The 24,711-nt window shown below is 34.6% G+C and overlaps 2 protein-coding genes across 3 annotated transcripts in view; one reads left to right on the forward strand and one right to left on the reverse strand.

Annotated features, from left to right (window-relative positions):
* The first annotated feature begins 2,694 nt into the window (after positions 1 to 2,694).
* On the forward strand, positions 2,695 to 17,466 carry LOC123308438 (protein phosphatase 1 regulatory subunit 42-like). 2 transcript variants are annotated; one of them, XM_044891086.1, is made up of 6 exons: positions 2,695 to 2,852; positions 9,149 to 9,448; positions 12,557 to 12,791; positions 13,723 to 13,839; positions 13,899 to 14,003; positions 17,058 to 17,466. In XM_044891086.1, the coding sequence occupies exons 1-6, from the start codon at positions 2,742 to 2,744 to the stop codon at positions 17,177 to 17,179; spliced, it is 990 nt and encodes a 329-aa protein (XP_044747021.1). In that variant the 5' UTR covers positions 2,695 to 2,741; the 3' UTR covers positions 17,180 to 17,466. The 2 variants fall into 2 exon arrangements, with proteins under 2 accessions (XP_044747021.1, XP_044747022.1); XM_044891087.1 differs by lacking the exon at positions 9,149 to 9,448 and having other exon boundaries at positions 2,696 to 2,852.
* Positions 17,467 to 21,607: 4,141 nt separating this feature from the next.
* Positions 21,608 to 24,711, reverse strand: part of LOC123307956 (pikachurin) — a 95,342-nt gene continuing 92,238 nt past the window's right edge. Inside the window, exon 10 of the mRNA XM_044890461.1 lies at positions 21,608 to 23,362. Within this exon, the coding sequence (XP_044746396.1) occupies positions 23,104 to 23,362 (259 nt within the window). The 3' untranslated portion in view covers positions 21,608 to 23,103. The remainder of the gene's footprint in view (positions 23,363 to 24,711) is intronic.

Raw genomic sequence — 24,711 nt, forward strand, 5'->3', positions numbered from 1 at the left:
CTCTATGTTATGTATATTTTGACTTGTCCTATACACTGTATTGTGTCTGAATGGATTAATAAAAACTATTCTATTCTATTCTATTCTATTCTATAAATATAAAAATCTCTAATCAATTGATACGGTCGATAGAATCAGATGTTACCTGTTCAACAGTCTGGACTAGACTGTTGTCTCTCCTCTTGTCTCATAGATTGAATTCTACGGACTACGGATTTGCCATCAAGAGCGGCAGTAGAACTATGATGAAACTGAATCATCTCCTTTACATGGACGATTTGAAACTCTTCGTATCTTAAGTTTGGACTAGAAAAATGTAGACTGCTGAACATAACGAGAGGGAAAATAGAAGATGGCACGTTCAAACTCAAGGAAGGTGAAGAAATTGAAGCATTAAAGGAAGGAGATACATACAAGTATATCTAGGCATCAAACAGGCAAGAAAAATCAATCAGAGCCAGATGTGAAAGAATTAATAGGAGTTCACCCGAAGATTGAGAAGAATAATGAGAACTGGTCTTAAAAGCAAGAATTTGATAAAATATAAACGATTAATACCTACGATTATTGCTCGGCGCTGAGCCACTCATTCGGTGTCATCTCTTGGACCACCACGGATTTAGCTGCACTACAGAGAAAAATAAGGACGATGCTGACAAAACATAATAAAAATAAACATCACCCCAAAAGCTCAATAGAACGGACAGAGCTACCACGACACCTCGGGGGTAGAAGGATTCTTGACTTGTCCAACCGCATGTCCCAGGAAATTGAAGGACTTCGAAAATATTTCCTGAACAAGGCTGCTTCGTCAGAACTCCATCGAATAGTTTGTGTTGCTGATAGTTCTACTCCGTTAAAACTACAACAAGACCAGTGGGAAGCCGTCGAACATTCTGCAGAAAGCAAAATGCAGAAGCTGATTGGCAAACCTTCGCATGGAAGGCACCAGAACGAAGTCAATCATGATTACGTCGACATATCTGCGTCGAACTGCTGGTTGACTTCCCGAGACAGAGGGCTTCATCCTCTCCATCCAAGACCAGGTGATTCCGACAAGGAACTACATGAAATATATCGCCAAGGATGCCTCAGTGGCGGATGATAGCTGTCGTTTTGGCTGTGCGACACGTGAAACTATCCAGCACATCACCGGGGGATGTCAGAAGTTCGCGGGCACGGAGTACAAATATAGACATGATGCCGTTGCCAAGATTTCTCACCAAAACACCAACTTCTAAGTTGAACTCATTTTTTCGAAAAAGACGGCGCCGCGTGAAGTTATCGCCACCAATTTGTTTTTTTCATTAGAATACACGATTTGCCGGAACTATTCAAAATTTTTATCAGGAACTCCAGAACTCTTTCAAATCTACCCAGAACTCCAAAAAAAATAGTATTTTTCGAAAAAGTCGGCGCCAAAACTTCACATATGGGTCATCCTCCGTTTGGAATTCTCAGCGCTACACTGTACTGACGAGGGACATTGTACTCGAAACCGATCTACATTTGCGTTCGGATGTTTCGAATTCTCTAGGATTCCCTACGCTTGTTCATGACTAGCTCCCATTATTGGAACAGTTTTATATTGGTTTAGTCATGCATTTTCAGTATTGACCAAATCAATTCGATATCTATAGAGAATTAATAAACATATTGAGATTCTTACTGTGCTTTATTCATATTACTCAAAAAGGTAGATCCTTTTTACAAAAAAAAAACATAATACCATGATCAGTTCAAGATTCATGTCTCTTACGTATGAAAATAGTGGACATGCATGGGTTAAAATTTTCACCAAGAATTTTTCTAACCGCCTCAGTTTGTTTGGATTCTTGTGATATGACTCAATGGAAGAAATGCTTTTCGCACTTTGGGCAAAATTAACTTTTCCAAAAGTGCCTTTCCACTACATTTTTCCATAAAAAATTACGATGTATAGGCAAATATACCTCTTTGGTATAGGTTAATGTCATCATTGTTTACATTTTGGGAAGATGAAGTAATTCAAGAAAATACCTACGTTCAGACACCGAATGTCAACGTTAATCCATAGCCTACTTGACGACGAATTTTTTTGAACGCATGTTACTAGCTGATATCCATGGCTCAGGTGGAGACGGTGGAGTATATGTTTTCATATACCTACTGCCTACCGGGATAGGTCAATAATTCTTGAATGCAGTACCTACATGTACCTAACCTAACCTAACCTACATGAATACACGAAATTCTGATTTCAAAATACCCCATGTGCCTTTCTGACATTTATCTCTCTAGTTCGTCTAAAAAAGTGGTCCAAATCGGAAACGCATACAGATAAAAATTATGACATTAGGTATTTCGAAAAGAGGATTTCTTGTAAATTAAGATAATGATATAAAAATTGGGTGTTCTCCTTTTAGGAAACATTTTGGTAGGTATTGTGTTTCATCAATTTCGTTCCATTCTGGTTGCATTCAGAATTACTCTGCTAGTCCAAAATTTCTAAGAGTTATCGTCCTACGGAGCACTGTTGACTCTTCCTGAATATAAATTCTCGAATCATTTTCCAGGAATTTAGAATATTCACCCTCTTATATATCCACCCTAAACCATTTAGAGAAGCCAAACATTAATAATTGTTACTATACAATTAAATTGCTTTATCGATTGCTGAAAAGTCTCTATGCGTTGATACACGTAGCTTAGCAATAGCTGTCATTCAACTAGCGTCATAATCTTGAAATGTTCCCAGAAGGATGAACACAAAGCTTGGAAAAGTTAAGCTTCCACCTTGCAGACCGAAGACAGCGAAAAACCCTAATACTGTTACTCACATATATTACGATCACAAGAATTTGAAAAAAATTGTAAGTATGATTATTTTCGTTCTGCAGGAGTTGTTAATAATTATTAATTCCTTTGAATTTATCTGTAAGGCAGTGAAAGGATTAGATACCTTCAGTTTCCAAATGAAAGAATTCTTATACAGAATGTTATTAGTTAATATAAGTTGACCAAACTGCAGGGGGTGATTCTGTTTGAAAAAAAAATAAGGACAGTTTACTATACATGGTGATTTATTGGTAAATGGGCGGAAGCTAAGGGTGGATAGAGGACACTGATGTGAGTCAAAATAACCTATGTTTGAAGGTTCTGACCAGTTTTATTAACTTTGATTTAGTCACAATTATTTTTTGATTTGGCTTATCACCTTGAGATTTCTGTTTTACACACATTATAAGATGACGGTATATACAAACGAAGAAATTACCGATATGCATACTTTGTTTACGGTTTTTCTGGTGATAAATCTCTGAAAGCGTCCAGAAGGTACACAGAAATGTTCCTTGAACTTGTGGGTCCACATCACACTCTATTTACATGAATTTAGCAACGACTACGAGAAAGTGGTACATTTGAAAGAAATAAAAATGATGATATATTTGGAAGAAATAAAAGTGACTGTGGTCAGCATCGCGAGATTAAAATTCCAGCAATAGAAGAAGCAGTTCTAAATCTTATCGATGAGCAACCTGACATCAGTACTGGGAGAATTGCTCAGCAATAACAAATTCACCATATGACGGTGTTCGCGATCTTAAAGGAATTTTTAAATCCATATCACACTGAACGTGTACAGGTTCTCTTGGCACGGGATTTTCCGAATCGTCCCCAATTCTCCACTTGGATGTTGGAAATGATTGACCAATATCCAAAATTTTCGAAAAAGGTTCTATTCAGAGACAAGGCTTATTTTTTTAGAGATCCAATAACTAAGGTTCATGCACATATGTGCTAAAGAGGACCCTCACGGGCCTCACGCTATCACTGTAGCTCACCACCAAGAACAATTTTCTATGAATAGTGGAGTAACGTTAGACTGTTAAATGATAAAATGTAGGAACCCACGGAACATGCATCGATTTCGAAAAAAACTCTATCAGATTCTTCATATTCCCTATAAAAATGTTTACCCATCAGAAATCGTTGCTTTTTTCGAAATACGTCAATTTTTTCAAAAATATACAGGGTATCACAATAGTATCAGAATTGTTAGAATAACTTGGCGGCAGAGCATTTTAGAGAAAAAGTTTTCGAACAAAAGTTGCAGGGTTTTTCTCTGGCTATCAGATGGTGACTATGGTTTCGACCATGACCTTGATATTCAAGGTCAATTGTGTTTTTCTTGTGGGCGCCCAAAATGAAAATAGCGAAAAATTTCGAAATATGACCGTAATTTATCCCTTCCTTCTGACCTTGAAGCCCCCGCAACTTGAAACAAGCAAAAGTAATGGATCGGCACAAAAAATACAGAGCCTTTTATTCAATTAGATCCTATGATTTTGGAAATCGAATTCCGTTGCTTTTATTTTTGAGGTCAGAAGAAATATGTCCCTTTTAGAAGAGCGCTTTTTACCTTGAGGTGACCTTGATGATCGCGGAATGGGTTAAAGATAATATAGGATAGAAAACATGAAACTGACATATAGGGGAGAGTGGGGTAATTGGGAACGGCGGGTAATTGGGAACGGCTAGATAAAAAATACTTCCTCATGTGCGGCACTGTCTTCAACATTTTCAATGGATGCATCTGGCGATTCTCAGGGCTTACTCAAAAGTTGTGGCGATAAGTTGCATATTTCCTGTTACAGTGAGTCGATGAATGAATTCCGCATTTCAACTATAATTTTTTCGTGTGTTAATAATAATTGTAACTATCTTATTTTGAAGTTAAGAGGTGCCATATTTTGTTGATTCCATACTGGTACTATGTTTTTCCAAAACCTACGTGATTTGAAGTTGAAAGGAAATGGGTAAGTGAATGCAAGCCATTTTTAATTCTTTTGATTACTTGGGGTAATTAGGAACGATGTCAGGTGGGTAATTGGGAACGTTCCTTATATCCCTTGTGTTCCCAATTACTTCGGTGCTGCTCTGGTTGATGGTTAACAAATATATTAAAGTTGAAATGTGTTCTATCTAGATGCCAAGAAATTATACAAAGAAGACCGAAACGAAATATAAAATTGAATATCCCTGCTGTGTGTTCGAAGATTTAAGAAACGAAAAGCTCACATTAGGCTAAGCTTGAACTAAATACTTTGTTCCGAAAACTGAAACAAAATGAATTCAAGATATTATCAAGTTCACTAATGAAAAATCAACACGAAGAAAAGCAAAGAAGGCAAATACCTGCAGAGAAATGTTAAGAAGGAAAAAATTTAACATAAAGAACCTAAAACCAACATAAAAAGGGTACAAAAAGGCACGCCAAAAGCAGAGGACTGAGAAATTCAACCCAGGTCACACAGAAGAAGAATTTTTCTGCATAATTTGCTATGTAAAGTATGAGGCCCCACCAATGGAGGATAGGATCATATGAGATACCTGTAAACTAGGGGCACATGAAAAATGTACTGCAAGAGAAACAAGACGTGAATACTTGTGTGATATGTGCCACTTCTAATCATTTTTATTTGCTCTAGGACTGTTCACAATTACCCCATAGGGTGTCGGGTAAATAGAAACGATAGTATTTTTTGATTTCGTTGATATTTTTTAGTAGACGTTGATTTTTTATAGTTTTTTGTTTCCGATCAGTACATAAATGAGCAAAGTTCATTTTTCAATGGAGGTTTAATACTTTTAGTGATTTTTTGTATAATTTTTCAGCCTTTGAAATTAAGTGTTCCCAATTCCCCCACTTTCCCCTACTCTGGAGTTCTGAAATTCCTTCCTGGCAGGTTATTCTACATCTTTAGCACATTTGCTACATAAAAGTGCCAAACGGATATAACGATCGTCATTTATGTTACTGTCATGGCCCATCCCTGAGTTTTAGAAGTATTTATCGTACATTTGTAATTGTTTGAAACGAAGATTAGTAAAAATAATAGTTTATTTTCCTGCATAGGAAAAGCGAACTTTTACTCTAAGATGCAAACTTCAAAGGTTCATAACTCAGTAATTTCAAATGCTACATAAAACAAACGAAAACCGTTTTATAGTAAATGGAAAATATTTCATTGGATAACCTTGACAGTACTCAAGTGCTAGGAAGTGTAAAAGGATTACGTCTATTCTCTATTGTGGTGGTAATGATGAGTAAATTATTAAAAAAATTTATGCTGAAAAATAACGATATTGAAGTTTTGAATAGCATAGCTCCGTCAATATTTGCACAATTCATTTTTGACAGAGTTAATTTGGAAGCCCTTTTCAAGTACCTCAAAAAAGGTCCAATAAATTTTTCCCGAATTTGTCTTTGTTTTTCTACTATTTGATGTTGAACGTTTAACATTCAGTAGTTTGCGAATTCATACTCAACATATATATAGTTCGTTAACAGCTAGTTTGTTTTGTTTTTTATTAGGCTATAATTTTATTTATAACAAGTTTTTCGATAAAGCTCATAGTTTTTCAATTATTCGTGAAAACCCGTGTGAAAACGTGGCTTTTTCAGGTGAAAAATCTTAGTTTTCAATCGCAAATAACTCGAAAACTATTGATTTTACAGAAAAACTTTTCGATGCATTTTTGCTCAAATTAAATCCCCCTTACTACTTCTGAGGGTTATTTCAACTTTACTGCTTCAGTAATTTAGTTTATAATTAAATAAATAATAAGAAGCAACAATTATGTTGGGGATCAGTTAACTGGTGCAAAATTTCTTCCACCTATATTGAATGAAAGTACATATTTCAATTTTTACAAGGAAAACTTCCTGTACCTACTCCCTCAAAATATTCCGAAGGACAATGTTGTTTATGCATGAAAAAAGTTAAAATTTTTGGACATTTTCGCTAAGTGCATGCTTCATCAAAAACCTGTAATGTATGTTATTCTTCGAAGGCGTAGAAGGGCCGCATATAAAATATTTTGAAAATACATACACCCAGTTTCATATAGATATGAATATTAGTTGAAAAAGCAACCTGTATTTCACAAAATGATTCTTGTCATTACAGTAAAAGTTTTCCTATACTTATGAATTATTGAAACTGTTGTAGAGTAGAACGAACAAAAAATCTTAATTCCAACAGTTTTTGATAAAAGAGCCTAGTGCTTAGTGCTCGCAAAATCGAAATACTTTCATAAAGTACTTAGTAATCGCCAGCCTTTTATGAAAAATCGGTTTCTAGTGCTCGAGACTCGGAAGAACTTTTTGTACATGCTTAGTGCTCGAGCACATTTTTTCAGTGCCAGAAACAGTTCTGGTACCTTCTACCTATTTAATATGATATTACCAGTTCCTTATTTGTTAAGAATGGAACAAGCTATATAAATTTGTTTTTTTACTATAAATTATGAAGAGTTTCACGCGAAACAATGTTTATGGTTGGCTTTTTCTGCCCCTTGCAATCATAGACGAACACTACCAAAAATTTTTTTGAGAGCCGTTTCGCTCGAATAAAAATGTCTGCTTAATTTTATTCTTGTCAGTATTTTGTTTCTTAAGAAAAAATTAAAATTTGCTTTTTGAGGCGCCATCTTTAGGTCTCTGCAGAGACAAATTGTCTCTGGTGTCTGTAAGTAAGCTCGAAGAAGAAAAATTTATATAAAAGCCCCACCCTATTTTTTAAAAAGAATCACCCCTTAAATTTGTTTGCAAAAATTCATATACACCCTGTATATCGATGTAGGAATTCATGTTGTCAAAGGCCAATAGTACAGATAGAACGCTTATTTTCGTTCCTCAAAACAAGTGATATACAATAATATTGTTGTTGCTATGCTAGTTGTATTTGTTTATGTGACCAAAAATACCAGCACTTCCTATTATCTTGAGATTCTTGAGGAACGAAAAGAAGTGGGAATCATTTGTAAAATGACGTTCCTATACAGGGTGTTTCATGAGTCGTTTGCCATAGCCTAATGGTGAATGCAGAATGTAGATCATTCAGGCCTTTCAGAAAACTGCCATAACTCTGGAATGCAAGGTCTGATTGCGATCCGAGTTCATCGGTTTGTTCACTCTTTCAAGCGGCTCATGAAATATCAGTATTTTCAGGGCAGTACTAGGAATATCATGATTTTTGTTTTAATCCCTAAAATCTATATTTTTCACATCCCTTGACCCTTACAGAAATTTCGTTATTGTCATGAAAAACTACATAATTCATTCTAAGGAATTCAATTTTCACAAGAGAATAGGAATCGGACGAATTTATGTTTACTCCAAAACTAGGATACAAAAGAAGTAAGTTAGGTTATGGCAATTTTCGAATATCATGTAGTTTCAATTTTTGATTATAAATGTAAAACAAAAGATGACGTATGTTCTGTTGGAGGGCTCACAAAGCCTGAAGTTTTTCGCCAATTATCAGAATTTCTATCTATGGTTAAGTTTGGTGAGCATATCGAATTTGTATAAGGAAAATTTCATGGGATAATAAGGTTTTGAAGAAAATTCATTTTGTCAATGACTTATTTCGATAATGCAATCAGAAGTCGCTGTGTGAATTGAGTTCTTGAAGCAGTTCACTCAAATTGCATTGACACTGCAATGATTGCAATTACTGTGTATATAGGTTCTTAATTTTAGTTTGTAGTTTTTAATGAATTGCTTCCATTTTTCTGGTTGATCTTTCACTTCTTCGGATTAGTGTTTTGTCCTCATTGTTTCGTTCACAATATTTGTGAGAGCAGTTTTACCTTTCCTAAATAATTTCTTCAACATAACCCTAGATATTTCATCGCTTCTGGGAGTTTTTTCTTCATCAAGTTTCCGAAATTTTCCTTGAGTTTGATTAGTGAAATTCTGAAATTGGTTTTCTGATTTTATCGTCCATTGGTGGTTCGTTTATTTCTTCTTTGTTTTCCTTAACTACAACTAGTTCTTCTACATCTTCGTTATTATTGTTTGGTCTCCAATTCATTCTTTAGGTGAAATCCGCCCATGCTTCTGCGTTATCAACTAAAGGGAGTAGGATTTGAGTATGTTCTGAAGAGAACATCAAACATTTTTCGTGTAGAATGAACAGTCGCATTCAATTTTTAAACACGTTTGTTACGTTTTCTTGTTTTGTGTCTTTCAGGCCGTTTTCAGAACTTTGTTTCTTCAGGTTCTCTGGTAGTTGTATATGTATTATATTTAAACATGTTTATATAGAAATTGGATTTATCTGAATGAACTGATTAATTGAATACAATATTTTTTCAGCCTCTAATAGATCTATCAACAGTTTGTGTCATCTACTTACATAACAATGAGATAACTCAGATAGAGAACTTGAAATCATCCACTGTCACATCTCTATATCTGCAGTGTAATAATATATATGAAATAAAAGGTTTGGAAGATGTACCGAACGTCAAGAAACTGTACCTAGGGAATAATGAAATTAGCGTACTCGAAGGTATTGACCATCTGAATGATTTGGAAGAGCTACATATCGAAAAGCAAAATTTGCCGATGGGCACAGCACTTTGTTTTGACCCGAGAAGTATAATGTGCATATCGGTAAGATATCAAAAATATATACAATACTCATCATATCAAATGATCGAATAGCTGATGACGTCTTGTGAAAAATTTCCACTAAGTCGCGAATATGAAACATTGCAGATGACGAAGTTGAAGAAAATCATCAATAAAATACAATACCAAATTAGACGTGTACCTTGCAGGAGGTGTTAGTATGACTCATTTGCTGTCGTTTGAGCCATATTCATTGGTAACTCAAAATCAACATTTTCCGAGATATTTGAGTTATTCATAAGAGAAATGTCCTTTGTGAGTTTAGAACTCAACAGCTATCCCCATTTGGATCTGTCCATAATATTCATGATGCGTCTATTAATTCAAGGGCGGCACGTCAGAGGAGGCAAGGGAGGCTAAACCTCCTCATACAGCTGATCAGCAAAATTCATAATGTACACATATTTCTAACCAATCATAATTTTCATTCTACAACTGAATATTTTAGAACGCCTGAACTAGATATTCAGATGAAAATCCTCCGATTTTCTTTTTTTCTGCAACTAACAGCCTGGTCTGAATTTGTTCTTAATGACTGCTTATTGTGTGGACACATTATAATCATCATTATATTCGAAAATTAATCGATTGAGATGTGTTTAGTTGATTACAAGTTGAAAAGTGTATATATATATATTTCCGAAATCAAATAACAAGCTTGATAAAAGTGGGAGGGACATTGAAATTTTTTTTAGATTTGGAGAAAATCATTCAAGTATATTGTGAAAGATATAATCTGACCGTTTTGAGAAGCTAAAGCAGCAGAGAGCGTCAATATATTTCACAAAAATTGTTATTTATACAGGGTGTGTCTTTGACTCCTACAAATATTTCAACAGTAGTTTCTCAAGGTCAATAGAAACCTTTTTTCCTATTCCATTTTTTCCGACTCGGCCAATATAAAAAGATATAGCCATTTGAAGTTTTCATAATGAGCTATGCCACCCCTGAAAAAACAAGATTACCTTCAGAATATCTAGGTGAATCTATGATATTTTTTCTACAGAGTTGTATTCAGCCAAAGTACACAATTTTTCAAATTTCACAGATAGTTTATAATTTTTTAACATCAAATTACTCGAAAACGGCGTATACGAGAAAATATGAAGAATACTTTTATTTTACAAAACGTTCAAATATTCATTAGATAAAGCCCAAATTAGTTTCAAGAAATGGGTTCTTTGAATTTTTGGTATTTTTATGGTACGTAATGGTCGAGAAAACTGGGAGACGTGGGTGAAAAACAACTCCGAAATTTATTTCATGAGATAAAACCGTTTGTGAGATAGAATAGAAAATAAAATTTTTATGGTTTTTCAATAGCCTGTATCTTTTAAATCGAGCCGATTCGAAGAAAATGGTATGAAAAAAGGGTTTCTTTCGACCTCACGAATCTACCGTTAAAATATTTGTACGAGTCAAAGATTCACCCTGTATAGCTAGGACCAAAAACTGTCTAGTATAGTCGAGCCTGCAAATCGATAGCCGAGGCTAGCAAGCAAGTGAGACAATCGACAGCTTTTTTCCGAGGTGCGTATTACCTTGTTAGGTACGTCATCTTCTAGGTACATACCTTTATGAAAGTAAAAGTACTCACCTGTTTGCTGAATTTCGAACGTGGCCGTAGTTTCAAATTCTTTCATATCAGGGAGGAATGTTACTGATATCTATATCTCTCTCACTATAATAGTATACGTAAGATGTAATCGATGTTGAGAAAACAAAATTTTTTTCATTATTTTATTCATGTGTCCTCTCCCATTCGATAACGAAGGAAGATTTTTACGATCAGATTCCTGATATCTTATTATTTCGAAAAAAGAGATCGAGGGTCCTCGAGATTTTTTCTCTAAGTCTTAGGCCCGTTTGCACCAATCCCCCTTAAAGGAGTACTTAACTAAATCTCGTTTAAAGTTAAAGGACGCTTAATTTTATTCCCAGTTGCACGACTGTGGCTTAACAGAATCTTAAGTAAGAGACCCTTAAGTTTTTATATCTTTATGATATTTCAGTTTTTTATTTTGGTGCAACTTCATCCTAGTCCAATAAAGCCATTTCATTCGTTGGCCGGTTGCCGATGATCGTTGTCATTTCATTAATCTAACTTTATTGTCCTGTCAGTCGGTGTCAAAGAGTAACAACTTTTTGTTGTTGAATTAGCATTAACATTGATAATGATAATGATTGTCAAATAAAAGGTACCTGAGTTTATATAAGTACAACACTTTCTTTGTAAGGTCTTGTGTTCCTTATTGCCCTTGTTAGTACGAATACGGTGAATGATTGCCAAGCAAGTGGTGGTAATTTACGAAGGGCACTCAACTTCTTAACAGAAGAAAAGAGTTTGTTGCTAACTATAGTATGATTTTGTGACACCAAATTGAAAATTAAAAAAGACTAATGGCATTACAATAAAGGCAAAAGAAAAGGCTTGGTATTCAGTAATGAATTCATTCAATTTTCAGAATCCATCAAAAATTTGAAGTTCTGCAGCCAGTTCAACAAATTATTTTAGGTTAAAATCCCAGCCTTAAATAGCTGTAAATAGTGGTCATTACAGGAGCGCTTAAATTTAAGGCTAGCTTTAGCCATTTAAATGTCACTTAACAGTTGGTGCAACGTAATTTAAATTAAGGGTTCATTTAAGGGTCTCGTAACACTAAGTGCGTTTGGTGCAAACGGGTCTTAAGTTCTCAGTTCTCAAGATGCTCTTAGTGAGCATCGAATTATCCAATTGTCCAATCGAGAATTCCAGTCTGCAGTACATTCTATGGATATCGTCAGAGTGCCACTTGAGACAAGAGGGGTTATAATGGTATCGAAATCTGAATTTCCCGAGTATGTCAATTTGATATATTTTTGTTTAATTAACAAGAACCCCACCGATCGATGGAAGGAAGGAAGTACCACATTTAACCATTCTTTCTTTGTACCATCCAATCTTTTCAATTCACTAAGTCTCCATGACACATTCTCTCGGGCTGCTCTCCTATAAGGCCTGTGGAGGAATTCCGAAATCATATTAAGAAAAAATCAGTTGAAAAAATATTCAATTTCCATTTTTTCATGAATTTCAATGGTTTTTTCCAGAAATCTCTACAGGTGTTGAACATTTCGGGCAATGGAATAGAATCATTATCCTCATTAGCGCCGTTACGACATCTTCGATCGATATGTGCTTCGAATAACAGGCTAAAAGACATTGAGGAAGTTTGTGAACTGATCAAATCATGGTTCTACTTGAGAGAGGCATGGTTTCTTGGAAACCCATTCAGTAAAAAACACCGTTATCGTGAGGACATCATTGCAGCTTCATACTGTCTCGGTGAGTTAATTTGCATTTTGCATAGTAACAATTCGGTTTAAGAAGTCTACATCGTTTTCAAGTCGAGCACAGATCGAACGCGATGCTTCTACCCTTGCCCGCTTTTGGTCAACATTCAAACATTTGGGTATCTATTTTGCAGCAATTTTTCTCATGTCCAAATTGACGTGAATATATGATGAACGCGTTCGTATGAAATATTCAGTGCTTCAGATATGCGTTTTAGCATAGGTCACGGTTGGGTCTCTACAGTCACAGGAGAGCACACAGTCGCAATTAGCCCTGAAAAATTATAAGTCTGTTCGCACCTCCTTTTTTTTTATTTTTTTTCTTCCTTTTTCTTTTTGTTCTTTTCCATTTTTAGTCTTTTTGTAGATTCATTCCCGGCAACGGAATGTAGCAAATGAATGAATGAATTAGCCCAATTCGACGATCTGATAAAATCATGTCATGAACTGCATCGATGTTTTCGGGGACTGACACAGAAACTGGCCTTCCCGATCGGTTTTCATCTTCAATGGAAAATTTACTTCTTTTGAAGCTTGCAGTCCAATTTTTCACGGTCGCATACGAAGGACATTGATCACCAAGGGTATTAAGCATATCTTCGTAAATCTGCTTACTTATTAACCCTTTTAAATACAGGTACTTGGATGATGGCTCGATACTACAATTTATCGATTCTCACAATTTCGGTAGACATCTTTTTTGACCTCGAACTTCACACTGACACTTCTAATGAGTTATTGTTTGTTGCTATGGTAACGCAATATTTTTTTATGAATGGAACTGGTCTAGCTAACTAGATATCAATACATCCTCGTAATTAAAAATATTCAAGATATGCTAGTTTCAAAACCCTCCGATTTTTATTCTCCCTACATGATTAATTCACGCTTAGGCTAATGGTCTTTATTTTGAAACTTTTCAGATTTCCTCGATGATAAAGCAGTATCGGCGTCTACTAGAAATTTCATCAAATGCTTCGAGAATGAGAAATTGAAAAAATCAAGTAGACCTTCCATCAATCTCGAAGAGATTGTTCCGAGTGAGTCGATTAGCTTATGCTTTTGAATGTATATTAGTTTGAACGTTGAAAAATTACAGGTTTGCCAAAGAATTATCCATTGCCTTTGAAAAAGGCAGTTTCAGCCTCTTTGGTCCAAAACAAGTTGCATATTCTTGGTCCCTTAGACACACCAGTTGAAAAGAGTAAGTGATACTTTTTATTTCCAAATATAAAATTCGATTATTTCGGTCAGAACGTTTTTCCGTGTTATTAAGTAGGTAATAAAAATACTCATTATAGCAATTTCATAAGAAGAACATCTGCATCATTAGGAATAAAAAGAGGAGCATGTTTTTCCTAGAAACTGACTCTTCATTAGAAGTTATCCTAGAATAAACATTGTTGAGCAATGTTGTCGTACCGATAATATCGACAACATGATTGAATAATTAACGTTTCGGAGTTTATAGCAGAAGTCTTCATCAGAATGAATTAACAATACATATAGGTAGGGGATAGTTGCTTTGAATTGGACAGCCCATGAACCGGACGCTATAGTTTCTTACTACACCCGATAGTAATTTACAATCGTTTACGTAAATCCCATTTTCGCAACAAGGCGCGAGCCACAGGGTCCGCCATTTTCCAAGAGCTGTCGATCAATGTTGCGAAAATAGGATTTACGTAAAGGATTGTAAATTACTATCGGCTGTAGTAAAATACTGTAGCGTCCGGTTCATGGGCTGTCCAATTCAAAGGAATTCTCCCCTACATATCAAATTGTCAGGCTTCTCAACCAGATTCTTTTTTGTCGTAATTGATATTGTTTGTCTGTATTAAAATACAGATTCCTTCAACATGAAAATAAGTCATCTACCTATTTTCTTAATGAATTCAGTCTATCCACTTGACTCCTTATTTTTTCCTTCAAATCATCAGTTTTTGTCATCAGAATGTTAATATATTCCAATCCATTCTGATTATCGCATCGTGTGTTGAACATATATGCGCAGAAAGCATATGAAGTAATAAGACGAGCAGTCATCATCAGGGTGGCAAAAAGATTTGGAAAACATTTCAAATATGTGAAATCAGGACTAGGTTAACCATAGAAATTAAAAAGACAATTCATTGAGAAAAAATTTAATTATTCATCAGTTCCATGAGTTGTTTAATTTTTTTATAGTTTTTATAATGGTAAAAATATTCAATGCTTTTGTTATTTTAATAACAAAAAAAGTCATGATTTAATAGAGCAGATGTGGTACAATTTCCACTGTTAGTTACCAGTTTCATCTAGAGAAAGTGCTATTGAGGTGAGAATTTCCGAATCCAATTTCAATTTCACTAAACATGGAAAATAAGCCACATATAGAACAGAGCGATTATTCTGAAGTGTTAATACATCCATATGATGAAAATATGAAAATAAGACAGACAGAGTGATTTCGGACCAGAGAACACCGTAACTGCCCAAAACATCTTTTAAGTTGAATCAATGAATCATTTCAAAACTTATAGAAAACAAAAAATTTGAGAAATTCCAGAAAACACTGCACTTTTTTTAATTGAAGTCGATTACCTCTTTTAACAGTTTTCGTTTGTCCGTTTACTCAAACACCCTGCATATACATACTCGTAAAAATATTTTAATAGTAGATTCTTGAGACCAAAAGAAAAAATCTTGCAATGAAGGTGTATTTTTTCTGTCAAGAATACACCCTAATTTTTGTTTTGACTTAATTTTGCGAGGAATATTTTCAGTTTCCAATTCAGGATTCCGACAGCGTTCGGAATTGTAAACATTCCGTACCGTTTTTATTCCGTTTTCAGTTCTGAAAAACGATGACGCACGGTATAAAACATCCTGAATTGGAAGATAACCGGATTTTTGTTCGCCAGCACAGATTAGTCGAAATTAAGACGTCTTCATCAACACAAATTTTACCGAATTGCGTCAGCCGGGGCACATCTAATTTCCGCCACCCCCCTTGTCGTTATGAAATCAGATGTCCCCCGCAGGTCACTGACTTCCAATTAATTGCCGAAATTCAGAGTTTACGTTGCATCTGCCGTGATTCCACCCCTACTTTCAGTAGAGTACTCTGCTGGTGTGGATACCCGGGGGGTACAGAAAGCACTTTGAGGTGGCTACCCTTCCTTGATTTTGCCCGTTCTTTTCAGTGTTCACCCCTACAGTTAGTGAAGCACTCTGCTGGTGTGGATACCCGGGGAGTGCAGGACGCACCTAACGGTGTGCCGTCGTGAATCTGTGAAGTATACGTTTTGGCTGGCGAACAGGTCCGTGAATCCCTTATCACGTTTGAAATTCTACACCCTGTTTCATTCCGTCCGTTTTGCTCTGTATATTCACTAATATTGTCGTTTGTATCTGATTCCGAGATAAACCTGTTCAAGTGTATAAGTTAGACTGTCACACGTCGGACTGTTTATTAATTCATTCTTGACTTCACATGACCAATTTTAAAATATTAGTTTTATTAGTTGTATGATGTATTTTACTTATTTCAAACATGGACGTGAATACTGCAGAATATAATTTGTATTCGTTGATTTTGACTTTCACTGGTTGCCGCTTACACCCCAGACACCGCGGAACCTGACATTCGGCTCGTACCAGGGTAGGTTTGCTATTTTCCCTTAAAGAATAGCTGGCCCTCGATGTACCCCGAGAAAAAGGCTTTACTATCTGAATCGGCTCGGTATACGAGTACTGAAAAACCATAAAAAAAATTTATTCTTAGTTCTATCTTTCAAACGATTTTATCGAATGAAATGAATTTCGGAATATAGTTTTTCATTTATTCGATTAATCTTTTTCGAACGCAAGATATCACCGACCTGTTCCAGTTTTCTCATTATAACTATTACGTACCATAAAAGTACCAAAAATTCAAAGAACCTAGATCTTGAAAATAGGTTGGACGCTATCTAATGAATATTTGTACATTTTCTAAAATAAAAATATTTCTCACATTTTCTCGTAAAATGCACCGTTTTCGAGTAATTTGATGTTGATGTGGGTTCTTTGACTGAAGGTAATTTTGTTTTTCCAGGGGTGGCAGAGCTCATTATGAAAACTCAAAATGACTATATCTTTTTATCAGGGCTGAATTGGAAAAAATGTTGAAGAAAAAAATGTTTATTTTGATCTCAAAAATCTACCATTAAAATATTTGTACGAGTCAAAGACTCGCCCTATATTTTGCTGATGGTTGACCAACTTTTATTTTCAGAATCGACCATCTCTCCAAACAAACCACGATTGAAGAAGAAATCTCACCATAATCGAATTATCAAGGAGGAGATGAATCATTTTCCGGGATCTTTTTCCTATGAGATGAGATTACCAACATGAAAATAACACTTGAAATGAAATACCCGATCATATTTTAATATTTTTGTGGACTACCTGAAATCATTGTGGGATGGAAATAAAAAACACACATTTCAAAAGCTTTTTATATTTAACACACAAATTAAACTACCTGTACAAATCAGTTCAATTAAATTTGTATAACAATGTGAGTTTTACACTGGACCAATTAGTTGATTGCCCTCTACCTATTGCAGATACAAAAATCCATTGAAATCATTGAAATTACTCTGTTAATGCTGAATTATTAATAAATCTTTGATATGCTTCGTGAGAATTTCTTCTTTAGCAATAGATTGGGTGCATCAAATGGAGTTTTTCCGCAATATTGGATATAGAAAGTGATTTTGAATGGAATTAAAGAGTTTTTAAGAACTTTCAGCCAGTTGAAATCTTTATAGATATTTCAAAAACGAAATTCTCTGAAGATGTTCCGAAGGGATCTTTACCTTGGTCGCTGTATAAGTAATATAATCTTTAAAAATATCATGTTTTATCGGAGAACCTTCATTTGCAAGAATGTGTTTCTCTGAATTGGTCGAAGTTTGATTATAGGATACATTTAATTCACATATGAATCAGTACTTTCCGATATTCAACTACGAAACTAACACAAAGTGTCTGACCTGCTAGCACATAAAGTATCTCTGATGAATGGTATATACTACTTGTTTGAAAAACCGATTTCGGGTGCACTGAAAATTCATCAAACTGAGATAGTGGAGTTTGTTTTGAAAATATTATCTGGCGAAAGTCACCTCATCAGTAATTAATATGGAATTGGTTGTTTCTTCCCATCACGCCATGAAAATCGAAATTATTACGAAAATTAAGAAAATATAGTGAAACTCATAAAATGAAGATAGTTCCCGAATTTTGAATTTATTGATTCGATAAATGAATTTAAAAAATAGTTCTCTTTCGACTGCACTTTCCTTTTCTAAGAATATCCGCAAACTGTTGACTCAGCCTGTATATTGAATGATGCGCTTCTTTCTGATCGCTCGATTATACCAAATTCCAAAATATACATATATATTAAAGCATGTGGTCTTTCAATATTTTAATTCAGAAGAGAAAGAGAAATTAGAACTTTCATGTGTCCTTCAAGAGTTTCAATAAATTTGTGAAAGAGCCTTGGCGGTAAATGGTCTACTTTTAACAAAGTTCCACTTTGCGTATTCGTGAATAGTCAAGCTCTCTTCAAACATAGTTGACTTTTTAGCAAAACCGAACATCCTATTTAAATGTTAAATGTATTTTTCTTAATACTTCAAAAATCATTCAAAAAATATTTTGAGGTTTTATACACTGATGAGGTTTTCAAATGAAATTTTACATTCAGAAAATTAAGAATTATGTTCAACTAGTCACGAGGTTGAAAACCATCGGATTGACCACCATTTCATCTAAAAATAACGCGATTTCCAGTAATGATACTTATCTCAGTACTACTTGAGTAATCAGCCTTTTCAGAATAATGGGAGGAAATACAAACGTTCTTATATTTCATCGGGAACCTATAACTATGATATTATAGGCCCAATATTTATGGTCAAAGTTGTTTTTCAGCCAACAATTTTCAAAAATCTGTTCGTTTGAGTAATGTTATTAGAAAAACACTAAGAGACTGCGACAATTTCGAAATTGTTTTACTAATGAAATTTGGTATTATAGTTGGAGAGCCCAAGAATCCCAAGATGCTATATCGGGATTTACTCGAGCGTGGTGGATTTTGAATTTGAATGTCAGATGGTTGAAAGGAAAAAACGTTCAATGATGTACGCATGTTCAGCGGTGGGGAAAGCGTCTGCAGTTTTTCGATGATCTAAAAAATATGGCAGGAGAACATACTCGAGCTTTTCAGATTACGATACTGCATATGCGCTATGTTAATCTGACAGTTTGCGTGGTGGGGCTGGCCGTACGGAAGGGTTGAAAATGGTAAATGATGGAGCGTATCATATTTTCAGAGGATATGTTAATTGGACCCACAAAAAACAACTTTTCAAGAGACAGACAATTCGGACGTGATGCAAGGTCACAACTGTCCTTTGAAAATGCAAAAAATAACGTTATTTTTACATACTCTTAATCTGACAGTTTAAAAATGATAACAATTATTTTTTTTAAATATCTCCTTTCCTTTCTCAATGTTTTTGTATTCATTATGGAAGTTTTAGTTGATAAAATTCTATACAACTTCTGTCTGAAGCAATTTTACATACTCTAAACCTTTTTCGAGCTAGAGGGTGAGGTGATGAACGCGAGGTGCTTGATCGTAAATGCCAAAGGGCAATGCCAATGTGGAATCACAGCCTTCTAAAGTACCCTATGGAAGGTTGTGGTAGAATCCTTAAGTGTAATGTAGGTACGTTCATCGCCATATATATCAAAAAAATTTATTCGGCCAAAATTTGTAGAAAATGCTGTGTTCTACAACTTTTATAATGAATGCGAAAACGATTTGAAGCCTAGAAAAGCAGATAATTCAAAAAACCTTATTTTTGTGACCTTTATTTTTGATTGTTGTTGTTTCGGCTTGCTAAACTGTCAGATTATATTTTTTCTAATATGAATCATTAGCTTCAAACTAGGGAATAAAGCCACCGCGCTCGAGAATGTAAACGTGACTTTTTTTGCAAGTTTGTCGCCTACCCCCACAGTTTCATCACGCTTAAATGGTCGGATCAAGAAAATGTATCCTTGTCAATATGAAAATAATCACTCTTAATCTGACACGCTCGAGTATTTACAATAATCTTTGTTTCCTTACTATTCTGACAGGCTGTCCTAGACTATTCCTCTTATATTTACAGGTCTAACTTTTGGTAGGGGTACTCTACGCTCTAGTAAATCCCGAATTTATCACTTGAGCTCCCCAACTATAAGTAGGTATATGAATTTCTGATGACAGACAACCAAGTGTATCTTCACAAATACTGAAAGTCTGATCTAATTACTTGACGAGATGCAAATTGAGATGCATACAGATTACTCTGAAGTGACGTGACGTATGCACCTTCACGGATATTTATAAATAATGTGCGTAATCTTGTCATGATGACTTCGTGCCTTGAAGAAGCTGCGAATGTAACCGAATGAAGTATATATTATATATAACATCAGGTTCTATACTTTCTGGGGTAATATGGGGAAATTGTTGCATATTCTTTTAATGATAAAAGAGTTGTTCATGAGAACAAGTCCGACTTTCTGTCATCATGCCTGTGCTGTTTCTATTCACAGTCTTGACCAATTTTCTTTTTATATCTAAAAAATTCAATTTAAATTCCCTTCGTTGTTCAAATAATAGTTCCGATTTCTTACCAAATATTTATTCGATTTCTCTGGAAATTCTTTTTTGATTCTAGAATTTTAAATAATTATTCGTGCACCACTTAACAGCATACGTATATATTTCTAGCTCACTAGCCACATTTTCAACCTAATCTATACAATGGAACTTTAATTTCTTCTCATGTTGAAAAAAAAGTAAAATCATGCTATTTTGCTGGCTATCAAACTATTACATACATAATGTACATCTCGGATTCGCATAATCATAATAATATTTAGATGTGTGGATTGGAATATTAATTCATAGATTCGTTATTCCACGCATCAGTTTCCAACGGAATTAAAAACGGGGATCAACAAGTAGATAAGTAGGAAATTGCCATTTTGATTGAACAATTTTTATTCAATGATACCTATATTGTTCATAGATTTTTGTTTCAATGTTTTTTCAGACTTATTCAGACGTATTTCAGACTTTTCAGATTAATGCAAAGGGAAACACCACACTCTCATAGTTGGACAAAAAAATATATAATTTACATGCAGGAGCAGGACGTTAATGTGAATAAGTGCGACAAATTTGAGGGGGTGCTTCTGAATAAAAAAATGATGACGGTTCGCTATATGACTTCTGTTCTTTTTTGTTCGCTCGAGATATGCAAAAAAAGTATAAGAGGTAATTATAGTGTATTTTTTGAAATACAGTCAAGACAATGATCTCAATTTTTCAAATAAAAATTCTTCATTGTTTTAATTTATGATAAAAAATCCAATTTGCCTGTTCTTCGTATGGGGAGCCGTTTTAATGAAAAAATAAAACATCCTAACGCGTATTTCACATTTTTTAAATACATTATCTAGCAGTGACGCTATTAAGCTGTCAACATTCTGTTAAATACGAATACTTTAAACAGTAATTATAGTCGACTGTGAGACAATCAAAGAGTGAGTTATTCATTTTCTGGGAATCAAAAATTGATTCTTAAATTTTAAATATCCCAGTGGCGTTTATTTTTTACATCATAACTTGCATCCGCGTCAACTATGAACATAAAATGTCAAGAATACCAACCCCTCTAAAGCCATCAAATTTAATTTACATATTATCTAGATCGAGCAACGAATAAATAGTTTTCAAGAAAAAATTTGACGCTCTTTATCTCGGAAAACGAGCATTTGTAGAAATGAATTTCCCAGCAGAATCACCCCCTAAACCGTTTCGCACATATTCACTGACTCCCTATATTTTCACATGAAAATTCATTAGGGCAATAATAGATACTACATTGAATTTAATTCGAAAAAATATTTTTGTGGGATACAAACCTTGCAATACTGGGAGGGAAATGAAGTATCAATTTTCTTTCGAATTCTGGATCGAATTAATTTCAATAATTGACGGAACACGCTAACTTGAAGGAATGAGAAGAAGGAATACTTTGGTGACTAATTTTTTATGAAAGGGTTACTAGGTTTTATAACATCTTCTCAATAAAAATAGGTTGTTTTATTTTTCTAGAAACTTAATTCTTTGAAAAGTGAAGGTGATTTTTTAAATGAGAAAATGAGGTATTTAAATGGTGCAACTTAATATAATTTGTAAATTTTAATATTCTCGATTTGTGAGCAAATAATGGTGAATCGAGTATTGAATTTTTCACTTTCTAGTGGTTCTCCTCGATGAATATTTTGTGCAATCAAAAATTTTCATTCTCCCGGACCGGTCTTCATTTGTCGAAACATCGTTGTATTGTTTATTCCTTAATCACAAATGTTAGAATTCTCAAGTTCATCGGGAATAGCATCGGATATTCAGAACCAATTAAATGTCGATTTTGAAGTATGATCTACAAACGAAAATTCTAAAATCATCGCTCAAGGTGGAGAAGAAAATAAATTTATTGGAACATGTCCAAATGACCATGATATATTGGCTGCTGGGAGGGTCTAGTGATGATTTAAGATAATAAATCTATGTCATACTTTGTGAGTGTTAGTTTCTGACTTTTTTTTTTACTTCCCTGCTAGTGTTGATGAAATCACACGCAAAAAGTAGTACAGATCTTCATCGAGTTGAGGGACTAGAAAAATGTATTACTTAAAAATGGCTTTTCCAGACCATTGCTAGGTGAGAAATTCGATTATGTATATTGATTGCTTTAAATCTGTTTTACCTAATCATCCTTTTTCACGTTTTTCATTTCAAACATTTCAATATCGCTGGACTTATGAAAGATTATCCAACTTCTGTAACTTAAAGTGAAATAATAATCAAGTTTCAACAGATATTTCTATCGAGTGTTCTATATTCTGTTTCATCAGTCTATGAATTTGTCTCGGATGTTTCGATAATCAATATTCATTGAAACCCATGCAAGAGGAACAGTGGGCTGAAAAGAAATATCAAGTTATCCCTATCAGCCTAATTATCTTAGACTTCAAGCCTAAAACACATAGTCGTGAATCTTTTCAACTGAACGAAAAGAAGGCAGTTAGCTCGTATCAGAAAAATAATGAAGATCAAGTGCTGCTCGACATCGAAGTTTACGTCAGAATAGCCTCATAGTCTTCAACATATTGACTAGTGTATAAAATATTGATTGACTTTAGGAATCACATTCCCGAACATTTCTATCTCTGTCGCCGACCAACCGTAAATGGTAGTCGGCATTAATGACTATATCCGCTACACATCCCTTGATTCCAGTTCTGTAGATGGTGCGAAGTAGAAGAGTGTGAGGCATTCCTCCAACAAAAAGACCCTCTTCATCCGGAGAAGGAGGCCGCGGTCTTCTCCAAACTGCAACAGCTTGATGTGTCACCGCCGGTCCGTTATCTACGATTAGGAGGCCTGTTCCACCATCCCTTCAAATGAGAAAATAGTATGAATAGTTCAATAATCAAATGAAAAGTCTAACTAACATCCTGAAAGAAGGACATGTAGTGATAAGAAGTATGATGTAATGGACTAGTGTGAATCTAAATGGAGAAGTGAACTGCAGGGAACGTGCTGTCATCGATTGATCGAATGTCTTCCGATCGATGACAGCACATTCCCAATATACTTTTTGGCAGAAAAATAATTTGCAGAATATCTTAACAAATCTAACAACTACAAACGATTGAATAGTCTGTCTTCTGTAGGTACGATCTCTCTTTCTCCACAATAATAGATTCACAAGTTGTTAAAAATTGATGTGAACTTCTCAAATATGGTTGAATGGTCAGTGGTATGCCATGACACTGGTTGACAGTCTCTCGTCCTGGTTCCACCCTGAAAGGTCTGCTCTGGTAATCGTGTACTGTCTTAATTGGTATGATCTCCTTATTATACTTTTTATTTTAATAAATATATGCTCATATTCATCAATCTTGCTCGATATACAGATTAGTTCTCAAGCCTTCTGCTCTTCTCGAAACCAAAGATTAGTGGTTTCCCTCATTAGTACTCTCATTTTGTCCCTCTCATAATTCACCAATTGCATCTTCTATTTTTCTGATGGACGTTCTAATCGTGCTTACTTGTAAGCAGTCCGTTTCTGTGAATATTGTATTTCTTGATGAATTTTGGCCCTCTTCAAGACCAACGTTATTTATATTAATTATAATATTTTTGCTATTTTTATAATCGAATTATAATATTATTGCTTGACCAGACTTAGATAATTTAGTTTTCACCTCTTGGCCTATCTCATCATTATAACTCAGCCTTCTCATTAAAATTCATGTTTCAAACCTTCTGTTTCTCTGATGGAATAGAGGCTCTTGCAATCAATTATCATTAATTGCTGTGTCACTGAAAACATTGTGTTAATTTTGAATTTATCGAACTTTATCAAAGTCTGAGTCTGACCTCCAGTGACTTCTCATTTGAACTATTCTGGAGCCAGTTGTCTTGTCAATTTATTCAAATTTTTGTTAAAAGGTGAAGTTCCTCTTGCCTTGAAAGTCCCTCTAATGAATGACTTCCATTGATGGAAGATGATTTCTATTGAAGAATTCAACATTCTTGTAATTATCCGTTAATTTCATTGAGATATACCAGATACCGACTTCCTTACCACTGAATCGGATGCATTTCATCTTTGGGTTGATTTATTTTGAATTCTATAACTGATGTCTTCAACCTTTAGCCAAAGAAGATAACCAACATAAAACTGCATGTACTAAATAAAAAATTTTGGAATCCCTTCATTCAGTTTGTATAAATATGT

The sequence above is a fragment of the Coccinella septempunctata genome, chromosome 2 (assembly GCF_907165205.1).
Source record: "Coccinella septempunctata chromosome 2, icCocSept1.1, whole genome shotgun sequence".
Classification (NCBI taxonomy): domain Eukaryota; kingdom Metazoa; phylum Arthropoda; class Insecta; order Coleoptera; family Coccinellidae; genus Coccinella; species Coccinella septempunctata.